The sequence below is a fragment of the Anguilla anguilla genome, chromosome 13 (genome assembly GCF_013347855.1).
Source record: "Anguilla anguilla isolate fAngAng1 chromosome 13, fAngAng1.pri, whole genome shotgun sequence".
In the NCBI taxonomy this organism is placed as follows: Eukaryota; Metazoa; Chordata; class Actinopteri; order Anguilliformes; family Anguillidae; genus Anguilla; species Anguilla anguilla.
The window spans coordinates 8,141,984-8,163,700 of NC_049213.1; the positions used below are offsets into that span (position 1 = coordinate 8,141,984).

At 43.9% G+C, this 21,717-nt stretch overlaps 1 protein-coding gene across 2 annotated transcripts in view; it reads left to right on the plus strand.

Annotated features, from left to right (window-relative positions):
* raly (RALY heterogeneous nuclear ribonucleoprotein) overlaps window positions 1-21,717 on the plus strand; it is a 77,170-nt gene that overhangs the window by 44,821 nt on the left and 10,632 nt on the right. For both annotated transcript variants that reach the window (XM_035387210.1, XM_035387211.1), the window contains exons 3-5: window positions 16,813-17,095; window positions 19,281-19,353; window positions 19,528-19,575. In XM_035387210.1, coding sequence (XP_035243101.1) covers window positions 16,840-17,095; window positions 19,281-19,353; window positions 19,528-19,575 — 377 coding nt within the window. In that variant the 5' untranslated portion in view covers window positions 16,813-16,839. The remainder of the gene's footprint in view (window positions 1-16,812; window positions 17,096-19,280; window positions 19,354-19,527; window positions 19,576-21,717) is intronic.

Sequence of the window (21,717 nt, forward strand, 5' to 3'; positions counted from 1 at the left end):
TAAATTGAAATTTACATTTAAATGATTATGTCGTTATGCAGTGCAGTGCTATGCCTGCTAGGTTATTATAAAATATGTAAATGTCAGACCTTTGGAAATATCAGGGGTGGCTTTTGGCATTCATTGAAGTCTTTAACAGTTAATTTATGTCATCACTGACACATGCAGTTCTCTATAATGCGTGAGCTACTTAGCTCTGTGCCAGTCACATTGTCCATACACCTGAAATACACACTGAGAACAGCGCAGTGAGGTGCACCAATGGCGGGTGAAGGCTAGAAGCCTTAAACACTGGGTAAGGTGTGCTACGCACACTTCTCCAAAACACCTCCTCCTCAGAGCACCCCATGATGTGAAAGGTCACAGAAAACCTCCATGCTGGCGGGAGGACCTTGTTCCTGTAGCCGGTGTTTAAATGTCATAGTAATTATATCAGAAATTAGTGCGGAAAATCATATTTTTAAGCATTAGGTGGGGGGTTCAGTCAAGCACAATTAGTCTGTTTACAGGCATATGCTAGCCAATCAAAATGAGTGCTCGCTGTGTGTTGTGTCAGTTGGTCCAGCGGTTGTGAACTGAACTGCTTTTTCATGCTAGATATGTCTGTGTGGGGTACACATTTCCAGCAGGTTTAATCCAGCCCAGTTTGCCTATCCATAGTACAGTAGGAGGTAGATATTTCACTGAGGGAAAATTGCAACTTCAAAATCCACAGTCCATCGAACAAAAACAGATTTGGAAACACTGTTTCTATTACAATATAATTGTTTGCTCTTGAGTTATCTTGTATAAATAAAGCATCTGAGAGTTTCTGGGGGACTCTCTCTGCATGACTGTAATACCGCTCTGCTTACATATGGGTCTGACTGGAGAACACTGCCCCCTACTGAGCTTTTCATTTCTGATGGACAGGGAATTCATTATCCTTTCACTCTCCAATCTTTGAACGGATCTCTCCAACCTTGTCCATGTGTTTGATTTTAATCCTTTCAATCTAAACATTTAATGTTTAAAGTCCTTTCAATAGCCTGTTTCTTATACTGAAAAGAAAAGAAAAAATGTTATGAGGCATTAATAGATTGTACATATTAATATTTAATGCTCTGACTGAGCTGAATATATATATATATATATATATTATATATATTTTTTTTTTTGTTGAGGACTGTTTCTTATTACACAGAGTATTAAATTGGAAAGATTAAATTGAAGAGAATACAGAATATCTGTATTATATTTTGGTTACTCCAGTAACCAATGTGCTCATGGGTCCCAATGTATATACTATAAACATGTAGTGAACTAAAAAAAAAAAAAAAGAACTAACATCTCATAACAGGATGCTGGATTCCTGCAGTTTCATTTAAATTGGTTGCTCTCACCCATGGCTGAACTTTGCAGATAAACTAATTATATTTTACCTTGAGACTGGACTCAATGCAGGCGCATGACAAACCTGGAGCACACGCTCCCACCTACTGTTAACCTGTAATGATGATTTCGTTCTCGTGAAGTTCCGTGACCACATACCCTTAACCTTGGGAATGGCTGAGCGCATTCACGAGGAGAAGCTTCGACTCCCCTTTTCAATAACGAGAAATTATAATTGAATAAAAATAAAATTAGCTGGCACTGGCGGACTCTCCGAGCGGTTTTCACGTCGTCTGTCTGCGCTGCTCCACTGCTGAGCTTTCTGCGGCCCTTTTGGAGAACAGTAAAGCCGAAAATGGCGCGTGTGAATTATTATTCACGTTTTTTATTGAAGAGCTTTCCGTGGTGCTGTCTTCGGTCCCTGATCATCACCGTGCACAGTGAAGCAGAGAACGGTCCCAGCACCTTGCAGGAGATGTCATCAGCTATACGCTCTGTAAGAGGGCTGTCCGTCTATTATCTACCCCCCGCTTATTCCTGGTCAGGGTCGCGGGAGGCGCTAGAGCCTATCCCAGCATGCACTGGGCGACTCGCTTCACTGCCAGAGCAAGAGTACACGTACATTATATAAGCAAATACTGAAATAATCAAAAGTAACAACTGAACTGCAGTTAAACTGTAGATAATAAAGAACGAACGTTCTACACCGAAAAGATGGATACATGGAATTAGCCCAGAAATGGGTTTTTATTTTAGTTTTGCATTTTCAGTGACTTTACATTTCATACACTGCAAACGGTGTTTAGTTATAAGAATAGATTATTTATTGTTTAAATATCACAAATGGTGAGGAAGATAGTCATAGGCAATACTTTAATGCATATAAATATATGAACGTTTATTTTAGCTGGGATGAAGATGGCCCATAAGACTAACTCAAAGCCACATACTCTATATAATTTGTATTGAATTATAAGACGTGTTAGTGCTGTTGATATTATTTTCAGCAAAGAAGGGACTCTGATTATGTGAGAACAGCTGAGAATTCTTACCCAGAATCCATTCCTTCCTTCATCAAATGAGCGCAGAACAGCTGTAATGGGTCACAACCTCTCCTTCACCCCGACTGTTTGCCTCCACCCTAAAAATCTCCACCCCTCCTCCTTCACCTCATTTTCCTTTCGATAAACAAACACGTTGTTCAGCAAATGGAACGGAGTCAATGATAACAGTTGGAGAGTTAAGACGTGTCGCGTGTTTGCTTTGACATCGCTGGGGTACACGGGGGATTGACGGGGATAAAGCCACTTTGAGTCAGTTTTGGGGTTTTTTTGGTTTTTTTTGCCCGTGTGAGAGCTTCACTGCTCTGTGCAGATCAAGCTGGCTAGCGCACGCACGTTTAACACGTTTAATTAATTGTCAACAAGCCAAGCGAAGCCCCGGAGGTTTAGACGGGTGTCGGCCCTGAAAATGACTTTCTTTCTCGTGGCGGCGGCTTAAATTATTTACGGGGGGGGGGGGGGGGGGGGGGGGGGGGGGGAACAGAAACCGGGCGGGACCGCGGGAGAGGAGGACGCCGATTAAGAGGGGAAGAACGCAAGTCGCAGCGGGCACGTCGATATCGTCCGCCTTCCCAGCGTGCACCCCTGTGCACGCAGGCCTCTCCGATTCAGAGCGTTGGCGCGGTCTGCCAACCAATCGCGAAGTATGACAATAAATACAGATCGCTGTAAGATTCAAAACTGTTCCCAAAAGAAAACAGATGTCCTGATCTGCCTGGGGAAACAATTTGGTAAATGGCCCATAAACTGGGGAAGTCCTGCCTAATTTATGGCAGTATTAGCTTTTTAGCTATGCAGAAACTGTTACAGGCATTCTAGTATATGGGGTATTGGGTATATTAGCTTGTTTTAGTACCTAATGTTACACTGCACAATATTTCATTCCATACTTATGAGGATTTACGCCTTTTAAATTTATCTTTGATACATTATATTACTGTCTTGCAGTAAATAAATTGTGTGTATGCAGAGACAAGTGAATGTGACCTGGCCTACCTCTCTGCTGCTGTGTATACATTGTTGAAAAAGCACTTTAAAAAAAAAAATTTTTTTTGGCCACCATTGCTCATTCTGTTATAGAGGTTACTTTCCCTATAGTCAGTTATTATCTTTATCTGATGTTTGTGGCAATAAGACAGTGGCAGTTAGGGAACTGGGCTTGTAACTCTAAGGTTGTAGATTTGAAGCTCTTGTACTCTTGGGCAAAGTACTGAACCTCAGCTGCTTCAGTAAATATCCAGCTGTGTAAATGGATTGCAGGTGCAGTGGTAATTAACCTGCATTTTACTGTAGTGCAGGTACTGAGGTTGTGCGTACATACAGTATGTGTGTATGTTTGTGTGTGTGTGTGTGAGAGAGAGTGCATGTCTGTGTGTGTGTGAGCTTATGTTTGTGTGTGTGGGTGTCTGTGTGTGTGTGTGTGTGTCTGTGTGTGTGCATAATGTGTGTGTGTGTGCGTGCATGTGTATGTACGCATGTGTGTGTGTGTGTGTGTGTACGTGTGTGTGTGTGTGTGTGCGTGCATGTGTATGTACGCATGTGTGTGTGTGTGTGTGTACGTGTGTGTGTGTGTGTGTGTTTGTGTGTGCGTTACGGTCATCCTGCTGAAGTGGACCGGAAGGCCCTCTCCCCCACCCGATCCTCTCGGTGGCTCAGGGGTCCGATGCTTATGAAGAAGGGGGATTTCACTGAGAGCGCTCTAATGAAGAAAGTATTGATTTCCCATAAAGGGGATTTAATCAAACCCCCCCCTGACACATCCAGAGGGACAGGGTTCTGCTCCAGCACCAAATTACACTCCATACACCATCTATTTTTCAGCGGGGCCGATAAATGGACCTGCCCTGCAGATAGATGGGAGTTTCTGTACCTCATACATCACCACGAAACAAGGGGGAGGCAAACTGATTGAGACGAGGGGTAATAGCAACCGGTAATGAATGGCCATGCTGGTCCGGAAGGCTGGTCCCTCACTGGCCAATGGCGGGCTCCTCTGCCCATTCCTTCCTCCTCCTCTCGGCCAATCAAAGCCCTCGCCGCCGTCGCTCCTTGACACATAAACCAGCCGGCGCCTATCACGAAAAAAAAAGGGAATCCGAAGGATGATGGCGAGGTCTGCCAGCAGGAATGTTACCTGAAGTGTTCTTCCAGGGCTATGAATCGATGGAGACGCTTGATGCGGCTGTACTGGGTATCAAATTATAAACAGACGTTACACCCCTGATCAAAATGGCGCAGCGGAGGTTTGTACAAGGGTAATTTCTGTTTGCTGCGCAGAGCTGGATTTATGTGACAGTGACTTTAATAGTAGAAGCAGCTTCGTCTGTGTATTTGCTGATCCACTTTGACATGGCCGCTAACAGGTAACCAAGGCAATTGAGCCCCGCCCGCACTCTTACCCGAGGGAGGCGGAGCTCTGCACACTGCCGTAGCGAATGAGAACACCGCATGCTCCCTGTATGCAAATTAAATGAAAGAAAAATGATTATACTCCAGATATCTCAGTGAATGGAGTCAGGCATAAACAGTGCAATCAGCCCTGTGTGATGCAATGTTTCAGTAAAATATAAGAGCAGTTAGTGATGCAGGAGAAATATACATGATGGATATTTTTGGCATTCTAGGACCTTTCACACAGACTAACTTACAATTACACTGTCGAGTTCTTGTTAGTAAACTCATTATTATTTTTAATATTGCGCAACAGAAGGAACAAACAGAATGATGTTAAGTTGCCATTTTACTGAGTGTGCAAGATAGCAGTGATATTATTGTGTGCAAGATGGTGGTGATTTTATTGAGTGTGCAAGATGGTGGTGATTTTACTGAATAAGATAGCTGTGATTTTTTTGAGAGTGGAAAAAAATGGTGATTATATTGAGTTTTTGAGTGTGCGAGATAGTTGTGATTTTATTGAGTGTGCAAGGTAGTTGTGGTTTTATTGAGCTTGCACCATTTTTTTACGTGAGAACTCATGAGGGCATATTAGCGCTTGGCACTGCTAAAGACACTTTCCTCCATTCGTTTTCTCTGCGGTGTTCATTGGACAATTGTGTTTTTTCCCCAGAGCCAGTGTTTTTGTGATTCACCAGCTGGACATTTCAAAACTTTTATTCTGCTACTGCTCCAGCTGTTTCTTCAGAATTTTTGGAAAAATTGCTTCTCATTGATTCTCATGTGAAGAAATGCATGCAACAAATTTCAGAACAAGCAGCGCTACACACACTGTGATCATTAAATATTACAGACAAATTCTCTAGGTAATGTACTGTATCTCTTTAGTATATACCTTTTTTTAAGAAAAAATGTTTTCCTAAATATATCTTTTAGGTGATATAATTGTATGTGTTCTTGTGCTGGCCTAATCTTGTATTTTAAGTGTGTTTGATTTAGCTATTATGAATGCATGTCAGAATACTCTGCCCAAGCATTCCATAGGCTAGCTACCAAGTACCCTACAATGTTTATACCAAGGCTTACCACCTTGCTGCTATTTTTAAACAATTTAGTCTATCCTAATTTTTCTTGTGAAATGTTTGACAAGAAACAATTTTCATTTATTGTGTGTGCAAGAGAGAGAGAGAGAGCGTGTGTGTTTATGTGGCAAAACTGCAATACCATAACTGTACTCTTGATACTGTATACAGTATTATGGGTTCACTCCCTGGAAACTCTTGGGCATAAATGTTGGAGCTTTGTTGTTCTTTTGCATTCTTTTGTTCCAATGCAAAACTGAAGGTGGCACTTGTGTAGATGCTGATCCTATGATATAAATCTCTGCAATGCTGGGTTAGTCCTGAGGCCATTTTCATTGAGAGCCACAGCTTGATAAGACAAGCCAATCAGCAGCAAGGCCTCGTAGCTTTCATGCGATTGACAAAAACACATCACATGAAATCTGTACACACTGGCTGCTTTGATTGGCTGCCGTATCAACACCCAACAGATATCAGTGGTGATGTTTTTCAGATGCATTTCCAGTGGCCTCTGAAGGTTGGATGTTCACAATCGCATCAGATATTTATAATGCAATTGAAGAGAAAAACCTGAAAAGAAAGGCAATAGCCATTACTGTCACTGCCCTCAACAAATATTTCATAATTGTTTAGCTATATCACCCAGCCCTACATTTCAGCACACGTTATAAGAAAGAATACTCCATACAACCTCAAATTTAGCTCACAGTAATAGAGAGAATTCTCTGGAAAACTGCCGTTAAATTCAGCTCACACCATGTGAGGGAGAGCTCTCAGGAAAATCTAAATCAAATACAGCATATAGGACAGAGAAATTCAGGAGGCTCATACATACACACATGCACGTGCACACACACGTGCACACATATGCACACGCACACAAACACTCACATACGCACACACAGAGGCATACACACACACTCACACGCGCGCATGAACATGCGTGCACACACGCATAGAGGCGTGCACACACACACACAAACTCACATACACACACACAGAGGCGTACACACACACTCTCACACACGCACACAGCTGCGGTGTAAATGAGCTGGATTAGTGTTGTGTTGTGAGAGTCCTGGCATCGCCCGGTGGCAGGTTCAGCTGTCTGCTTGTGCTTGTGGGCTCTGTGCGGTGGAGATCATGGCACACGACTGGGAGCAGCCCAGCTCACCTGCTGACTCCCTAAGTGTCTAACAGGCTGGATTAAGATGGGGTTCACCTCCTGCCTCTACTCCTGCTGACTCTCAAGGTCTCAAACAGGCAGAATTAAGATAAGGTTGGCCTCCTACCTCTACTCCTGCTGACTCTCGAGGTCTCAAACAGGCAGAATTAAGATAAGGTTGGCCTCCTACCTCTACTCCTGCTGACTCTCGAGGTCTCAAACAGGCAGAATTAAGATGGGGTTTGCCTCCTGCTGATTCTCAAGGTGTGTAACAGACAGGATTAAGATGGGGTTCACCGCCTACCTCTACTCCTGCCGACTCTTGAGGTGTCTAACAGGTAGGATTAAAATGGGGTTCACCTCCTGGCCCTACTCCTGTCGGGCACAGCTGGCTGAGGGCAGTGTGGCAGCTTGGCAGACGTTCACAGAAACGGATTTGCGTTTTAATGCTGTTATATCTTCTTTGTGATGATGGTAATCTTTTACAGTAACATTGTGTGAAGTCCATCCAGCGAACACTGTGTACAAAATCTCCAGTAAAAGATAAAAGGGTCCTCTTTGCTCCACAGCACTGGATTGTGCACCACTTTTTTCCGCACGGATGGAAGGAAATTGAATTAAATTGATTTGACTGAAATGGAATTGCTGTTTGATAAACAGTCCAAATCACTAATTAAGCGAGATTGTTTTAAAAAGATTACAGCAATAATTAATACATTAGCAAAATAAATAATTAAATAATATTTATGTAATTTATTGTAATTGTCATTATGATAATACTTTGTAACTTATTTTAACCTTTTCGGCCTTTATATACTTAGGGCTGGTTTCAGAGACCCATGTTATCATAACATACTCACTGAATTTGAGCCATGTCTTTAAAAATGACCCATACACCTTCAGTAGTGAGCACGCTGCACTGGTCATTTTTCTGCTTCATTAGGGAGGTGATTGAGTAAATTCCTGCCTGGATTCCCGCCAAACGGTTCTTTGCCCTTTCGGGCCAAATGCGGTTATATTTCGAATCCTGTTAAATTAGCATCCATAAACGGTCACGGAGATGCGCCGGTGGGCCGTAATGTAATTGGAACGTGCGGAATTCCGGCAGTACTAAAGCCGCGAGATCAGATTACCGTTTGATTTTGGACCGTCTAACCCCAGTAATGCTCGGAGTGCGGTTTTAATGCATCCGTGTCTCAGTAACAGCACGGGCAAGTGGCAGGACTTCAACCGCTTCAATCCTCGGTTATCCAATAGAGTTCATTTCCCTGGCACCCGACGCTCCAGAATGAGCAGATGGACCCCTGTTATGACGGAGAATAAATTGCGGAGATTCTCTGCTTGAAATTTTAACGGCCCATTTCCGAACGATTTTGCGTAGATCAGGTCGTACGTCCCGTTTGCACAATCCTGTTTGTCTTCAGAAAAAGTCTGTGTTTGACAGAGACATGAATCCAATCGAGGCAGCGCCGAAGACTAGAGTAACAGCCTCAGAAACACAAATACTGGAGTGTGTCTTTGGGCTAAGGCTTACATTTCTACATTTCCGATAATGGGAAAATGATACATGGTCTGCGTTCAATTCCATTAAAAACATGTTGTTGGATCTTATTAGGAAAATTCTTGGAAACACATTTTGGAAATACATTTATACCAAAGTGCAATTTTGAGAGTCAAGTAACCTTGGGGTACTGAAGAACATTTATTCAGTAAGTAATACTGTCCAGCAGATGTGTATTACAACCACATAACAGGGGGACAGGTAATTATCTGGGGTTGGGTTGAATAAATGCTTAAAGGTCTATGGAAGATCTAAGATTAGGCTTTGATCTCCAAGTGCAATTTGATTATTAATGTGAAAATGAGTCAGTGGATATTTTAAGCAACTTTTTCCCATCAGTTCAATAGAAATCCTTTTTGGGTGCGGTGATTATAGATTTCTCTGACTAAATTACAATAATGAATAATTGCTACATTATTATTTAGTACATCATTTGATTGCTTATACTATGTTAATTACTCTAGCTGTAAATTAACTGACAAATGCACCAGATATGCTTACCTAATACGACTGCAATGCTCTCTGGGATTGTGATGTCAGTAAGTGCTGCTGTCACTGACACAGTTACCACATTATTGTCATTTCTGTACAGCACACACTCATAACTATTATAAATTATGTACAGTATATACTCATGACTATTATACATTATGTACAGTATATGCTCACAATTATACATTCTGTACAGTATATGTTTGAAAATTATTTTCATTTCTGTACAGAGTATGCTGGCAATTATTGTAATTTTGTACTGTAAATGATCATAATTATTGCTCTAAGTACACGCTCTATGTATTGCTCTATTCGTTTTGCAGAGTTTAACCCTCCTGTTCTGTTCATTTTTTAGGTACAGCAAAAATGTTCCCGGGTCAATCCCCATACAGGGGGGGTTTGCAAATACATGAAATGAACCATTTTCATTTAAAATGTTGATTACACTAATTAAGGCCAGTAGAAGAAGTTTCATACTAAAAAAATAATTTTAAGTATTTTTCCTAGATTTTCAAACTTTAAAAAGGGTCAATTTGACCCGCAACATAACAGGAGGGTTAAAGTGTTGACCAGTGGTGGAATAAGTGGAATAGGGTTGTCTACTTGTGCAGCTCTAATGAAATCATCATGACTTGCATTTCCTATGTAACATCGGCTTGCGAATTGTTTTATATGTATATTTGGTAATGGCATAATTGATAAATCCTTAGTGCACTTTCACAAAGAAGAGCATCGCAATCGCCAAACCAAACAGAGCTACATGAAAAAGGTCATTTCAGTTTCTTTGCCAAAACAGGTATTCAGTCCCTCTTTACCTGAAGGACAACAGACACAATTTATTGACTCGTGTTACTATGGTGACTTCTTGCTGCTGTTTGCAGCCTTATGAAAGCATCGCCGGGGTCTTAGCGTAGAGTGAGCACTCAGATGTGCGTGCTTGTGTTTCACAGCTGCTCTCTAGACTGTTCCGTGTGGGCCTGACCAGTGACCCGTGTCACGAAGCAGGAGTACTGAGCTAGCTGCATAGCTGCGCTGAGTAAAACCTGGAACGGCTCTTTTTACTTCAGTCCATGTTCCAGATTTGGGCGGGTTCCAGGTTTTACTCAGTGAGTAACTCAGTAATCCTGGGGGGTATTTCAAAAAGCAGGATTACTGAGCTAGCTGGATAACTACTCTGAGCAACCAATCACATCTAATGCACTGCACCTGTTAGAACCAATCACATCTAATGCACTGCACCTGTTATAACCAGTCACATCTAATGCACCTGTTACAACCAATCACATCTAATGCACTGCACCTGTTATAACCAGTCACATCTAATGCGCTGCACCTGTTAGAACCAATCACATCTAATGCACTGCACCTGTTAGAACCAGTCACATCTAATGCACCTGTTACAACCAATCACATCTAATGCACCTGTTACGACCAATCACATCTAACGTTGCCATCAGAACGCATTTCAATACATAAAGAAAACTCCTGCCTGCTTATTGGGCCAGTTGTATGCTCCTGGGCAGCTGTGTCGGCTGAAGAGTGGGCTTCTCAAAACGGAGAATTATTAGCTACCATTAATGCTCACTGCTAGTCACTACTGATCACACCTGCTAATGAATATTGTGTAATTAGCAGTTTCGTTTTGGTTAGATGTCTTGCTTCTTGAGATATAAAATGAACATTTGGCTTTATAGCTGGTGATTAGTAGATGATTTGCTTTTGGTTTAATCAGTGATCAGTGCCAGGTCACTTTTTTCAGATTTAAGAATATTTCAGTTGGGTAAAAAAAAAAAAAAAAGGATTTTATTTTGTCCAAAAAAGAAACACAGACAGACCCGAGAAAGCTGTTTCTCATGTTGATTTAGAATACAAACAGAAAGCCACGCTGATGTCATTGATGCAAATAAATGGAGTGTTTCCATTCAAAAAATCTGTTAGGAGTTTTCTCTCTCCAGGAATATCTTAGAAGAGTATAGCTGCTTCCTCTGAGCACCCCTGCAAGCCTTTGCAGCCTCATTATGTGAACAGATGGTGTTATATAGGCCAGGATGCATTATTCATGAGGTTTTAAGGAAACACATCCGCCAAACAATAAGCAAACCGAACCGGAACGCGGCGGGAAAGAGTGGCGTTCTGAGCGTGCGTCGGTAAGCACCCGATGCTGGCGTCGCTCATTTCCCTTCAGAAAACGCAGACAGGAAGTCCACGTGTGACAGACGACGTCGAGCAGAAGACGCGAGCTGAATGGCGAGGCGGGTTCCTCTCAGTGGAGGGGCTGGGGCCTTCTGGCATCAGTCAGGGGAGGAGAAGCTTGTCTACACACCTGAAGCGTCTGCTGACAGTCACGGAACTCAGGACGGCCCTTCTCATTGGCTGTGAGCTCATTAAACAGGCAGGCCCCGCCCCCTTCCAGCTCCTCCCACTGCACCCCCCCCCGCCCACCACACCAGCCCCGCCCCTGCCACATTCAGCCCTGCCCATCACACCAGCCCCGCCCCTGCCACAGTCAGCCCCACCCCTACCCTGCCCCGCCCACCTCACCAGCCCCGTCCCTGCCATGGCCACCTTACCAGCCCCGCCTACCTCACCAGCCGCCTCCCTGCTACGGCCCCCTTACCAGCCTCGCCCACTTCACCAGCCCCACCCACCTCACCAGCCCCCTCCCTGCCCTGCCCCGCCCCCTCCACCTAGCTCATGTTGGAGAACACGCACTGCTAAATCTGGATTAACGCGGTTCAGACAAGGAGAGCATGACAGGTGGGGAGAACAAGCTTCCACTTGCATAAAATTCACTGAACAGAAACTGGCACAAGGCGCAGAGGTGAGCTGGGATTCGTGCGCGTTTGCAGGGGCTGATGGGAAAGGGGGGAGGGCGCGGGCCTGCCTGGGGGTGTGCTCGGGGGCCTCCACCAATCACAGCCCTCGATTGTGCGCGAGCGTGGAGGCTTTATCACGCCGAGCAGCTGTGGATCCCCGGGCCTCCTCTGGCTCTCTCTCTCTCTCTCTCTCTCTCTCTCTCTCTCTCTCTCTCTCTCTCTCTCTCTCTCCCTCTCTCTATCTCTCTCTCTCTCTCTCTCCATCCTCATCCAGCCCTGCGCTCCTTGGGCGCTAATCAAGGAAGCCCTGCACATCGCTAGCAGCGAGGCCCGTCCTCCGCAGGCAGTTTCGAGAGCGGTGCCCGTGCATGTAAATGCGCGCTGGTTAACGGAACTTGAGGTGAGGGAGAGGAACCAGAGAAATAAACTTTAAAATGCGGCGCCGACGCTCGTCCGACCTCAAAAGCTGAAGCGGGACGAGCGGATGCCTGCTCCTGGTCGGCGGGACTTGTAGCCCTGACAGCCGTCCGGATCGCCGGCGTGGGATGAAGGTGCCCGCCAAAAACGTGTGGGTAAACGGCCTGGGGACACCCCGCGGTGGAGTGCGTGTCCTTCTACACGAACAGAGAGGACTCACACTGCACTGGGTTCACTGCAGCTTTGAGTTCAGTCCAGCAGAAGAAGGGTGGCTTGTTTTTAATGCAACCCTCTTTAAAAGCAGATCCGAAGCTGAAGAGATGTACTGTAGTTTTGAAAGACTCCTTGAAAGATTCCTTCCACTGCCCCTTCCACCCCAAACGCATAACAGAAATTTTACTTTCTCATATGCAGTAACTTATCCACAAGCCTTCTCACATATAATAACCGAGCCACACATCACCCGTACAGGGTTTTCTCCTGGCTCAAAACAGGGCTTAGGTGCTGACTTGGCAGGACAGCGACTGCATTGGGTCCGGCTTTGCTGCACCGTCGACTCAGTACGTCTCCCTATATATAGCTGCATTTAGAATGTAATGTTCTGTGTAGATTTGAAGGGACCACTGCAATGCATTGAGACGTAGGCTATAAAAAAAATTAAACGCATGGCAAAAATAAAAAATTTAAATATTTATTGAAGGTTTACGCATAGTTAGTGCCAGAATTGGGGGGGGGGGATATAGCCTATACTGAAGGATTAGGCATTGTAAGGGTCGTTCTGCAGGAATAGTTGTATGGCAAATAAGAATGTGAACTCAGCTGCAGATTTTAGAAATGAATCAGATTGGTGCTGCAGGTTATCTTAAGGCCTGATCATGCACTCCAGGCTAGGTCACAGATTCCTGCAGTTATATACAGATCGTGTGTGTGTCAAGTAGATGTCAAGTAAGCAGAGAATCTTATCAAAGTAATTTTGTACTACAAAGAGAGAGTAAGAGACTGGGAGAGAGATACAGAGAGAGAGGGGGAAGAGAACGAGAGAGAATGAGAAAAAGAAAGAGAGGAGGGGTGCAGAGAGAGAGGAGGGGGAGAGTGAACATGAAAGAGAGAGAGAGCAGAGAGCTCAGACAGTTTCATTCCCCCAGCAGAGCACAGGGCTTTTGCTGTAATATAGAAGCTGTGTTTCATAATCTCCCCTGAATCACCATTAGGACCCTGAGCAGATTTGATGGATTGATAGATGGCCTGAGTCCCTCCAAGCCGCAGTGAAACTTTGCGAATGCCTTGCACTGTGTGTGTGGGTTTGTGTGCGTGTGTGCGTGTGCGCATTTGTGCATCTGTATGTGCATATGTGTGTGTGTGCGTGTGTGTGTATGCATTCGCACATGGGATCAGTCTCAGAGGTGGGTGTGGTCATAGGGTGAGTCTCAGTTGTGGGTGTGGTCATGGGATCAGGATGCTTAATAAAGAGTGCTTAATTTAAGGCTGATTTAAAAAGATTGTTTCTGTGTGACTTTGCCATGTCTCATTTGTGATCATTAAGGTATCTACATCTCATTTGTGACCATTAAGGTATCTACATCTCATTCCTGGTCAGTAAGGTATCAGCGTAGTAAAATACATAGTAAGTAAAACAGGCAATAAAGTTGCAAGAAATATGGCAAAGAAGGAGTTAGGCATAGAGCCAAGTAAGCGTGTTTATGGTACGGCGGTTATTCCCAGTGAGAAACCGCTAAGAAGCTTAAAATTTCCATTTCCATTCGCAGTGTTCAGTACACACTCAAAAGGGTCCAGCTGAAGGGCGCTAATGTTAACAGAAGGATTGTAGTCCACCTGTCAAATGGCATTGAGATTGGTCTTGAAAAGGCAGTGATATCAAAGTACAAAAATCGCTGTTTTACATCAGAGAGCTGACCAACGCAAACATACAGTGAGCGTTCAGTGTAATAACATCAAGTAACTGAAACTAAACGAGGCAAAACGACAAGCAAAATGTTCAGTTAGTGGATTTTATACTTCTATTTTGAAAACATGTCCCACAGTAAGGTTGTACACTTTTATTATGTTAATCTCTCCCACAGTAAGATCGCAGGAGAGTGTCGGTTCACAGCTTTGTCTCGTCCCCAGTCTGCTTCTTCTTCAGCTTCAGAGGTCTTCAGTCCAGCCATTTATGTTTTACCTCCTTGCTTCCTTTGCTTGCTTCTTTTCCCAATATGCAAGGCCAAACCGGTCAAAAAATATATTCATCCTTTGTCTCCGAGGTCCTTGACCGACCGGGAAATCAATTGAGGTATGCCATCTTTGAGGACATTCCAATCAGTTAAATGCTTCTTCAAGGAGCTAGGAGGCTCCCAAAGAATTCTTGAGAAAGGAAATACAAGCGCATCTTTTGCTGAAGTATTTTTCCGGAATGGGTAACATATAAGGATCGACCTGTGGATACACCTCTCCCCATCTGCCACATCTGTAATTGACGTGGCTTCAAAACTGACGCCGGAGAGAGCAAGGATGTTCCAGTCGCCTTGTACGCGTTTCCTCGATTCCTCGGTCTGCGCGTCCTTTCCTTACGCCCTTTTCTCGTGTCCTCTGATGGGTGGAGCTAGGAGCAAGGAAAGGAAGCAAGGAGATAAAATGAGTGAACGGAATGAGCCGACGTTGACAACGCTTGATCCCAGACGTCAGTGTGACACGACCCGTGACCCGCCTTTAGACCTGTTTGGCGTTCTACGTGGAAAAGGAGACAAGGGAAGGAGAAAAAATAAGCTGTTGGAACACACCCTCGGTCTCGCCTCCGGTCCTCGCTGCACATGTGACTACAGTTTTGCGGGCACTCAATGGGCCAGAGAAAGAAAAGAACTGGAGTGAGAATGAAGGCAGTTAATCTCAGCGAGTGTTTTCGGCTTTTTTCTAGACGTTGGGCACACGGCAGTGCTGCTCTGTAAGTTTCTGTCTTCTGCTAAATGAAAGAGTCAAATTAGTGTGTGTACTGCAGGAAGAGAGGCTTGTGGGTCTGTACAGTGGGGAGAGAGGATTGTGGGTCTGTACTGTGTGGAGAGAGGATTGTGGGTCTGTACTGTGTGGAGAGAGGATTGTGGGTCTGTACAGTGGGGAGAGAGGATTGTGGGTCTGTACTGTGTGGAGAGAGGATTGTGGGTCTGTACTGTGTGGAGAGAGGACAGCCAGTCTGTACTGTGGGAAGAGAGGACTGAGTGTCTGTACTGTGTGGAGAGAGGGCAGCCAGTCTGTACTGTGGGGAGAGAGGACTGAGTGTCTGTACTGTGGGGAGAGAGGACAGCCAGTCTGTACTGTGGGGAGAGAGGACTGAGTGTCTGTACTGTGAGGAGAGAGGACTGCGTGTCTGCACTCTGGGGAGAGAGAACCACCAGTCTGTACTGTTGTACTGTGTAATGTCAGCTCCTTTTTTTGACAGCTGTGAGATTTCTCCTTCACTTCAGAACATAGCTTTACCGTTATTCTGCGAATGACTCAAGTGTGGCACCCACAGAAATGCATGAAAAACATTATGCAGCGCATGAATATGTGCAAAAAATATAGTCATTCAACCCTCAAGTATTCAGGGCGATAGCATTGAATTCCGATAAACGTCTTTCAGGTCACAGCGCACGTTGGCTAAGAGTGGTCTTAAGGTGCCTGGCAAATATGCACCAGGGATGAAGAGAAGGAGATATTAGCTTTCACAGCAACCTGAGAACTATTACAGCACGATGCTGTGTGTAGTGTATTCCATATACGCTAGCGTAGCATAGCGCAGCCACTCTGGGCTGAAACGTTTCTGCCATTTTAATACCTTATAATGCTGGCAGGATTTAAGAGGATTTTGTGTGAAACTGCAGGAACCAAACATTGCTTCCTGAAGGTTTTGTCTGTCACCACAGTGGCACTGCATGCTGGGAGCTTTTCCAATGTGTCCAATCCCCGCTCTGAGTTCAGGCAAAATGCCGCTGCACTGAAATAACTATGTGGTTTAGGCTCCGGGGTAGGCAGATTTGTGATCTACACACAGAACACATTTAGGCTAATGGGTAGGGAGTTTTGTAGTCTACACACAGAACAGATTTAGGCTCCTAGGTAGGTAGGCAGGTTTGTTGTCTACACATAGAACACATTTAGGCTCCTGGGTAGGCAGGTTTATGGTCTACACACAAAACAAATTCAGGCTAATCGGTAGGCAGGTTTGTGGTCTACACACAGAACAGATTTAAGATCCTGTATTAAGATACTGTATTGTATTGTATTGTCCCGACTGACACTGGATGGAAATAATAGAATAAAAAATTCATAAAAGTGCTTGCTTCTGGTCTCAAATCTCAAGTTTTATTAACAGAACTTTTTTTACAGCCGTACATTTTTTCTTTGTTTTTTAGCAGTCATTTTTGCCATGGCACCATGTAAAAAAAAAAGACCTTTCGTTTCTGTTGTTTCTTCTGTACAGATATTTTTGGAAGACAACGAGGAGAAAATGTCTCTTAAAGTTCAGACCAGCAACGTCACCAACAAGAACGATCCCAAATCCATCAACTCACGCGTGTTCATCGGGAACCTCAACACGGCGGTGGTGAAGAAGAGCGACGTGGAGACCATCTTTTCCAAATACGGCCGCGTGCTGGGATGCTCCGTGCACAAGGGCTACGCCTTCGTCCAGTACGCCAGCGAGAGACACGCCCGCGGCGCCGTCATCGGAGAGAACGGGCGCGTTCTGGCAGGACAGACGCTAGGTACAATCTCACTGCTAAAGCTTACCCTCTCTCTCTCACTCTCTCTCTCAGAGAGTGGTTGATGGCTTAAACTGCAGCGGCTGATGGGTAATGAAGTCAAGTGAAGCACTGCAGAGCAGCTGATGGGTAATGCACTTAAACTGCAGTGCTGCTGTGGCCGATGGGTAATGCAGTCAACTGAAGCACTGCAGAGCAGCTGATGGGTAATGCACTTAAACTGCAGTGCTGCTGTGGCCGATGGGTAATGCAGTTAACTGAAGCACTGCAGAGCAGCTGATGGTTTAATGCAGTAAACTGCAGTGCTGCTGTGGCTGATGGGTAATGAAGTTATTGCAGTGCTGCCATGTGGCCTGAGGAGTTCTGGAGCTCAGTCAGTCCACTGCTTTTTAAGGAGGTGGGGTCAGGTCAGGTGAGCTGCACGTGCCCCTGGCCCTGCTCTGAGACCCAGTGTCTCGCTCATTCATGCTCCTCTGTGTTCACTCCCCTCTCCAAGGCAGGTCCTTCACGGCTTTCAGTGCTTCTGTTCTCGGTCAAACCCGAGCTCACGCCCGTCGGTCTATGATTAACCTCATTCCGTCCCTGCACCGGGAGAACAGAGCCAAAATGTCTGACACGACTTATGACCCGAGCCTCCCCTGGCTGTGATTGTTAGCTGCCTCAGAGAGCAGGCAACCAGGCCTGCTGCTGTGGCAGCCTCATCATTCTACAGCGAGGACAGAGGGCAGTGTGTGGAAACACATTGCCCCCTGGTGGAATGTTAGATGTACAGCAGAGAGCAGTTTGGTTCCTTGAAGATGGAAATCGGGCCTGTATTAATTCAGTGTTTGAATTACGATTAAATTAAAATGTCCCTTTTTAAATGAGATAATCTAGTGATTTAAAAACATGCAAATGAGACATGAATCTGCCCATGTAGAATCATAAGTTTCTCAGACCCAAAATTATATTTCTATTTTTAAGCCATGCATGTCCTGGTATCTATTTTTTTTCTCAAATCAACATTAGCATAATCACAAATGTCAACTACTGAGGCATAATCACAAATGAATTCTTCGCTAATGATAGATTTTGCACATTAAAGGGAATGATGTCAATAAATTGACGATTAAAAATTTTTTGTGATGAAAGATTTATTTATTTACAAACAGTAAAATAAATGGGTCACTTCAGGTCAAAGTCTATTCTCATGGGTCAAGCAGAGGCTTAATTGCATGGTTACATTATATTACATTATTTATCCAGTGCAACTCACACAAGTTTTACATAGCATTGACATTGCATCCATTTATACAGCTGGATATATGCTGAAGCAATGCAGGTTAAGTACCTTGCACAAGGGTACAATGGCAGTGCCCTGTCCAGGAATTTAACCTGTTACTTACTTACATGATTTTAGAGAGCAATTATAAATGAATAATTTATGAAACTTATGAAATAATGAATAGTACATAATATATAATTTTAGCCTCTTTTAAGATCAACGCTACTACTTTGTCCATTAGGTTATTCTGTCATTGACCCTTGTGATGTTTAACACAGTTATATATAACACACCATTATATGTCATCAGGTACAATGGCATTCAGAGCGTAGTGTGGGGGCCATGTGATTAGAGAACACGGTTCATCTCTGGTTTAATTTTAGGACGTGTAGATCGACTTACATACAATTCAGCGAGCCGTGTTGTTCGGTAAAGTGACCGATTTTGTCTGAACCCCCAACCCCCACAGAACGATAGCAGGGGAAAGGCCAAAACTGCACCCTAAACTCCACCCTCATCTGTGATCAGAGGTTGTGAGCTGCCAACACTATTGACTAAATCTGAAACACACAGTAATTAGCTCACCACCTGTGTACAGTACCTGTTTCCTTCCCTTAAAATAGGCTGAGCTTTGCTGTTGTATTGCTCATAACCATTTTGTTCATCTCAGAAATATTCATCAGTTTGTATTCACAAAGAAACTTTCTCATTCCTCTTCTTTCACATTCGTTCAGGTTTTTCAAGATTGCTAAATTCCATATTTTTGTATTTGGAATAATTTGACTAATGTGTCTTTAGTTGCTCTGGATAAACGTACATCAAATTAACTTCTGTCATTGCTACTATTGCTATTGCATCAGTAATAATAACATGAATAATAATTGTGATGATAATGTTTGCGACTGTTATTGCCGTCTCTTACAGATATAAATATGGCGGGAGAACCGAAGCCGAACAGACCAAAGGGACTAAAGAGATCTGCAGCTGCCCTGTATAGGTGAGATTCATCACCTCTCTCTCCTAAAACAGGCTTGTCCTCACGTTAATTCAGTCTGGCTACTGTTCAATACGTCCCTCCTACTCTCATTATCTCCCCCTTCTAAATACTGTCTCATCGAGCATTGCAACATTTCAATACTTTTTTTTGTTTGTTTGTTTTTTTATCTTTCAGTGGTTATGAATTTGACTATGACTACTACAGAGAGGATTTCTATGACAGGTGAGTGAGTTATCGTTCATTTACAGCTTTATTGCTTGTCCTTTGAAGCATTCAATATAAATGAATATGTCCTGAGTTAATATTTGGATGCTGCTGTGTAAACCCTCACTAACTGTGTTTTGAAATGTTTTTTTTTACTACTGTGGCGGATGTTTAAATAACAGCGGGCTAGCGTGGTCTTATTGCGACGCTGCAGGGCATTGCCCTGTTTCTGCTCTTGTGTTTTCAGCCCCGATGTGGCCAAAGTGTCTGTGTCTGCTCCAATGCTCCGATCCAAAAAAAAAAAAAAAAAAATGAAATAAATAAAAGGGTCTGCAGCTGTTAATCAGAGATTGGGTTTGAAAACAGCTGGTTTGCATGTCCTGAAAGCCCGTTTTGGCAGAGCTGGCAGGCCTCTTGGCCGAGCCTGGCTGCGCTCGCTTTGGGGGGGGGGGGGGGGGGGGGGGGGGGCGAACCGCCATCGCGCTCAGTTGGCTGCCTGTGTTTGCAGATGTTCCAACATAATAGCCTTATGAATAACACATGTAAAGTATTCCAAGAGTTTATTTATAAGCTCCCTGTGATGTCGACGCCCTGACTAATGGCTTTCCAAAGACGTCTCTGACATGTATCGATATATATTGCTCAGGCGTTTGCCAATAATTTAAGTCTCTGTTTGCTTTCAAGTGATCTCAAAGGCTTTTTGTGAAACTGAAGGGGCACAGGGAGGTCAGGTCAAGTGCGATCTGCAGGTTTGGCCGGTGGTAGATAGCACTCCCTGGAGGGGCCGTGCCTCTCTGGAGTGGACTGTGCATGGCACCCAGCCTTCTGGGTTCAGTACCCAAGGGTCCATTCGTTACATGCATGTCTGACCCGGATTAAAATGGAGGAAGACATTTTCTTTCTCACAGAGAAATGTATTTTATATTTGAGTGGAAGAGCATGCAAGCTTGACCTAACATGATATTAACACTCTAACATTATATTAATTATTCCCTTTTTGTCTGCTGGGTTGGCACCTACAGGGTCTGCTGGGGTCCCCGGCCCTGGTCCTGGAGAGCCACAGGGTCTGCTGGGGTCCCCGGCCCTGGTCCTGGAGAGCCACAGGGTCTGCTGGGGTCCCCGGCCCTGGTCCTGGAGAGCCGCAGGGTCTGCTGGGGTCCCCAACCCTCATTAGTACTTAAAACTTAATCGATCAATAGACTCGCGTTATCTGCTTTCTTGGGTCTGAAACAATTGCTGATTCGAAGGTGAAAATGAAAACCAGCAGACCCTGCAACTCTCCAGGAGCTTCATAACTGCATTTATTCAGCATTTTTTCAGAAGATACACAAAGAGCTTTACACAGAGTGAAACAATATAATGACAACAGCATATTGAAAAGGCAAACAAAATAAATATTAAAAGATTTAAATAAGTAAAAAACCTAAAATGCTAAAAACCTCATCAAAAATGAAAGTTCAAGCACACAAAATAAAATTCAGAAGTTTACACAGAGTAAAACCTATGTTTATAGAATAAGTGGAAACTTTTGGATGACACGGGGCCCATTATGTTTGGCATAAAGTAAATACAGAATTTCACAGTAAGAACATCATACCAGCAGTCAAGCATGGCGGTGGTAGTGTGATGGTGTGGGGATGTTTTGCTGCCTCGGGACCTGGATGACTTGTTGTTATTGCAGGAACCATGAATTCTGCACTGTACCAGAACATTCTTAAGGAGAATGTCCAGACATCTGTCCATGAGCTGAAGCTGCAGTGTAATTGGATTATGCCGCAAGACAATGATGCAAAACAGCAATTCTGCATCTGGATGACTGAAAGGAAACAAAGTTAAAGTTTTAGAGTGGCCTTGTCAATGTCCGGACCACAATAGAGGTGCTGTGGCAGGACCTGAAACGAGCAGTTCATGCTCAAAAACCTACTAATTTGTCTGAATTAAAGTACTCCTGCAAAAAAGAATGGGCTAAAATTCCTCCACAGCAATCTGAAAGATTGATAACAAATTATATTGAGTGTTTGCTTGCAGTTTTTGATACAAAGGTTTGTGCAATCAGTTAAGTTTAAGGCAGCAATTACTTTTTCACATAAATGATATGGGTGTGTGATAACTTTTTTCATTATATAAATTAAATTATCATTTTAAAATGTGTTTGTGTTC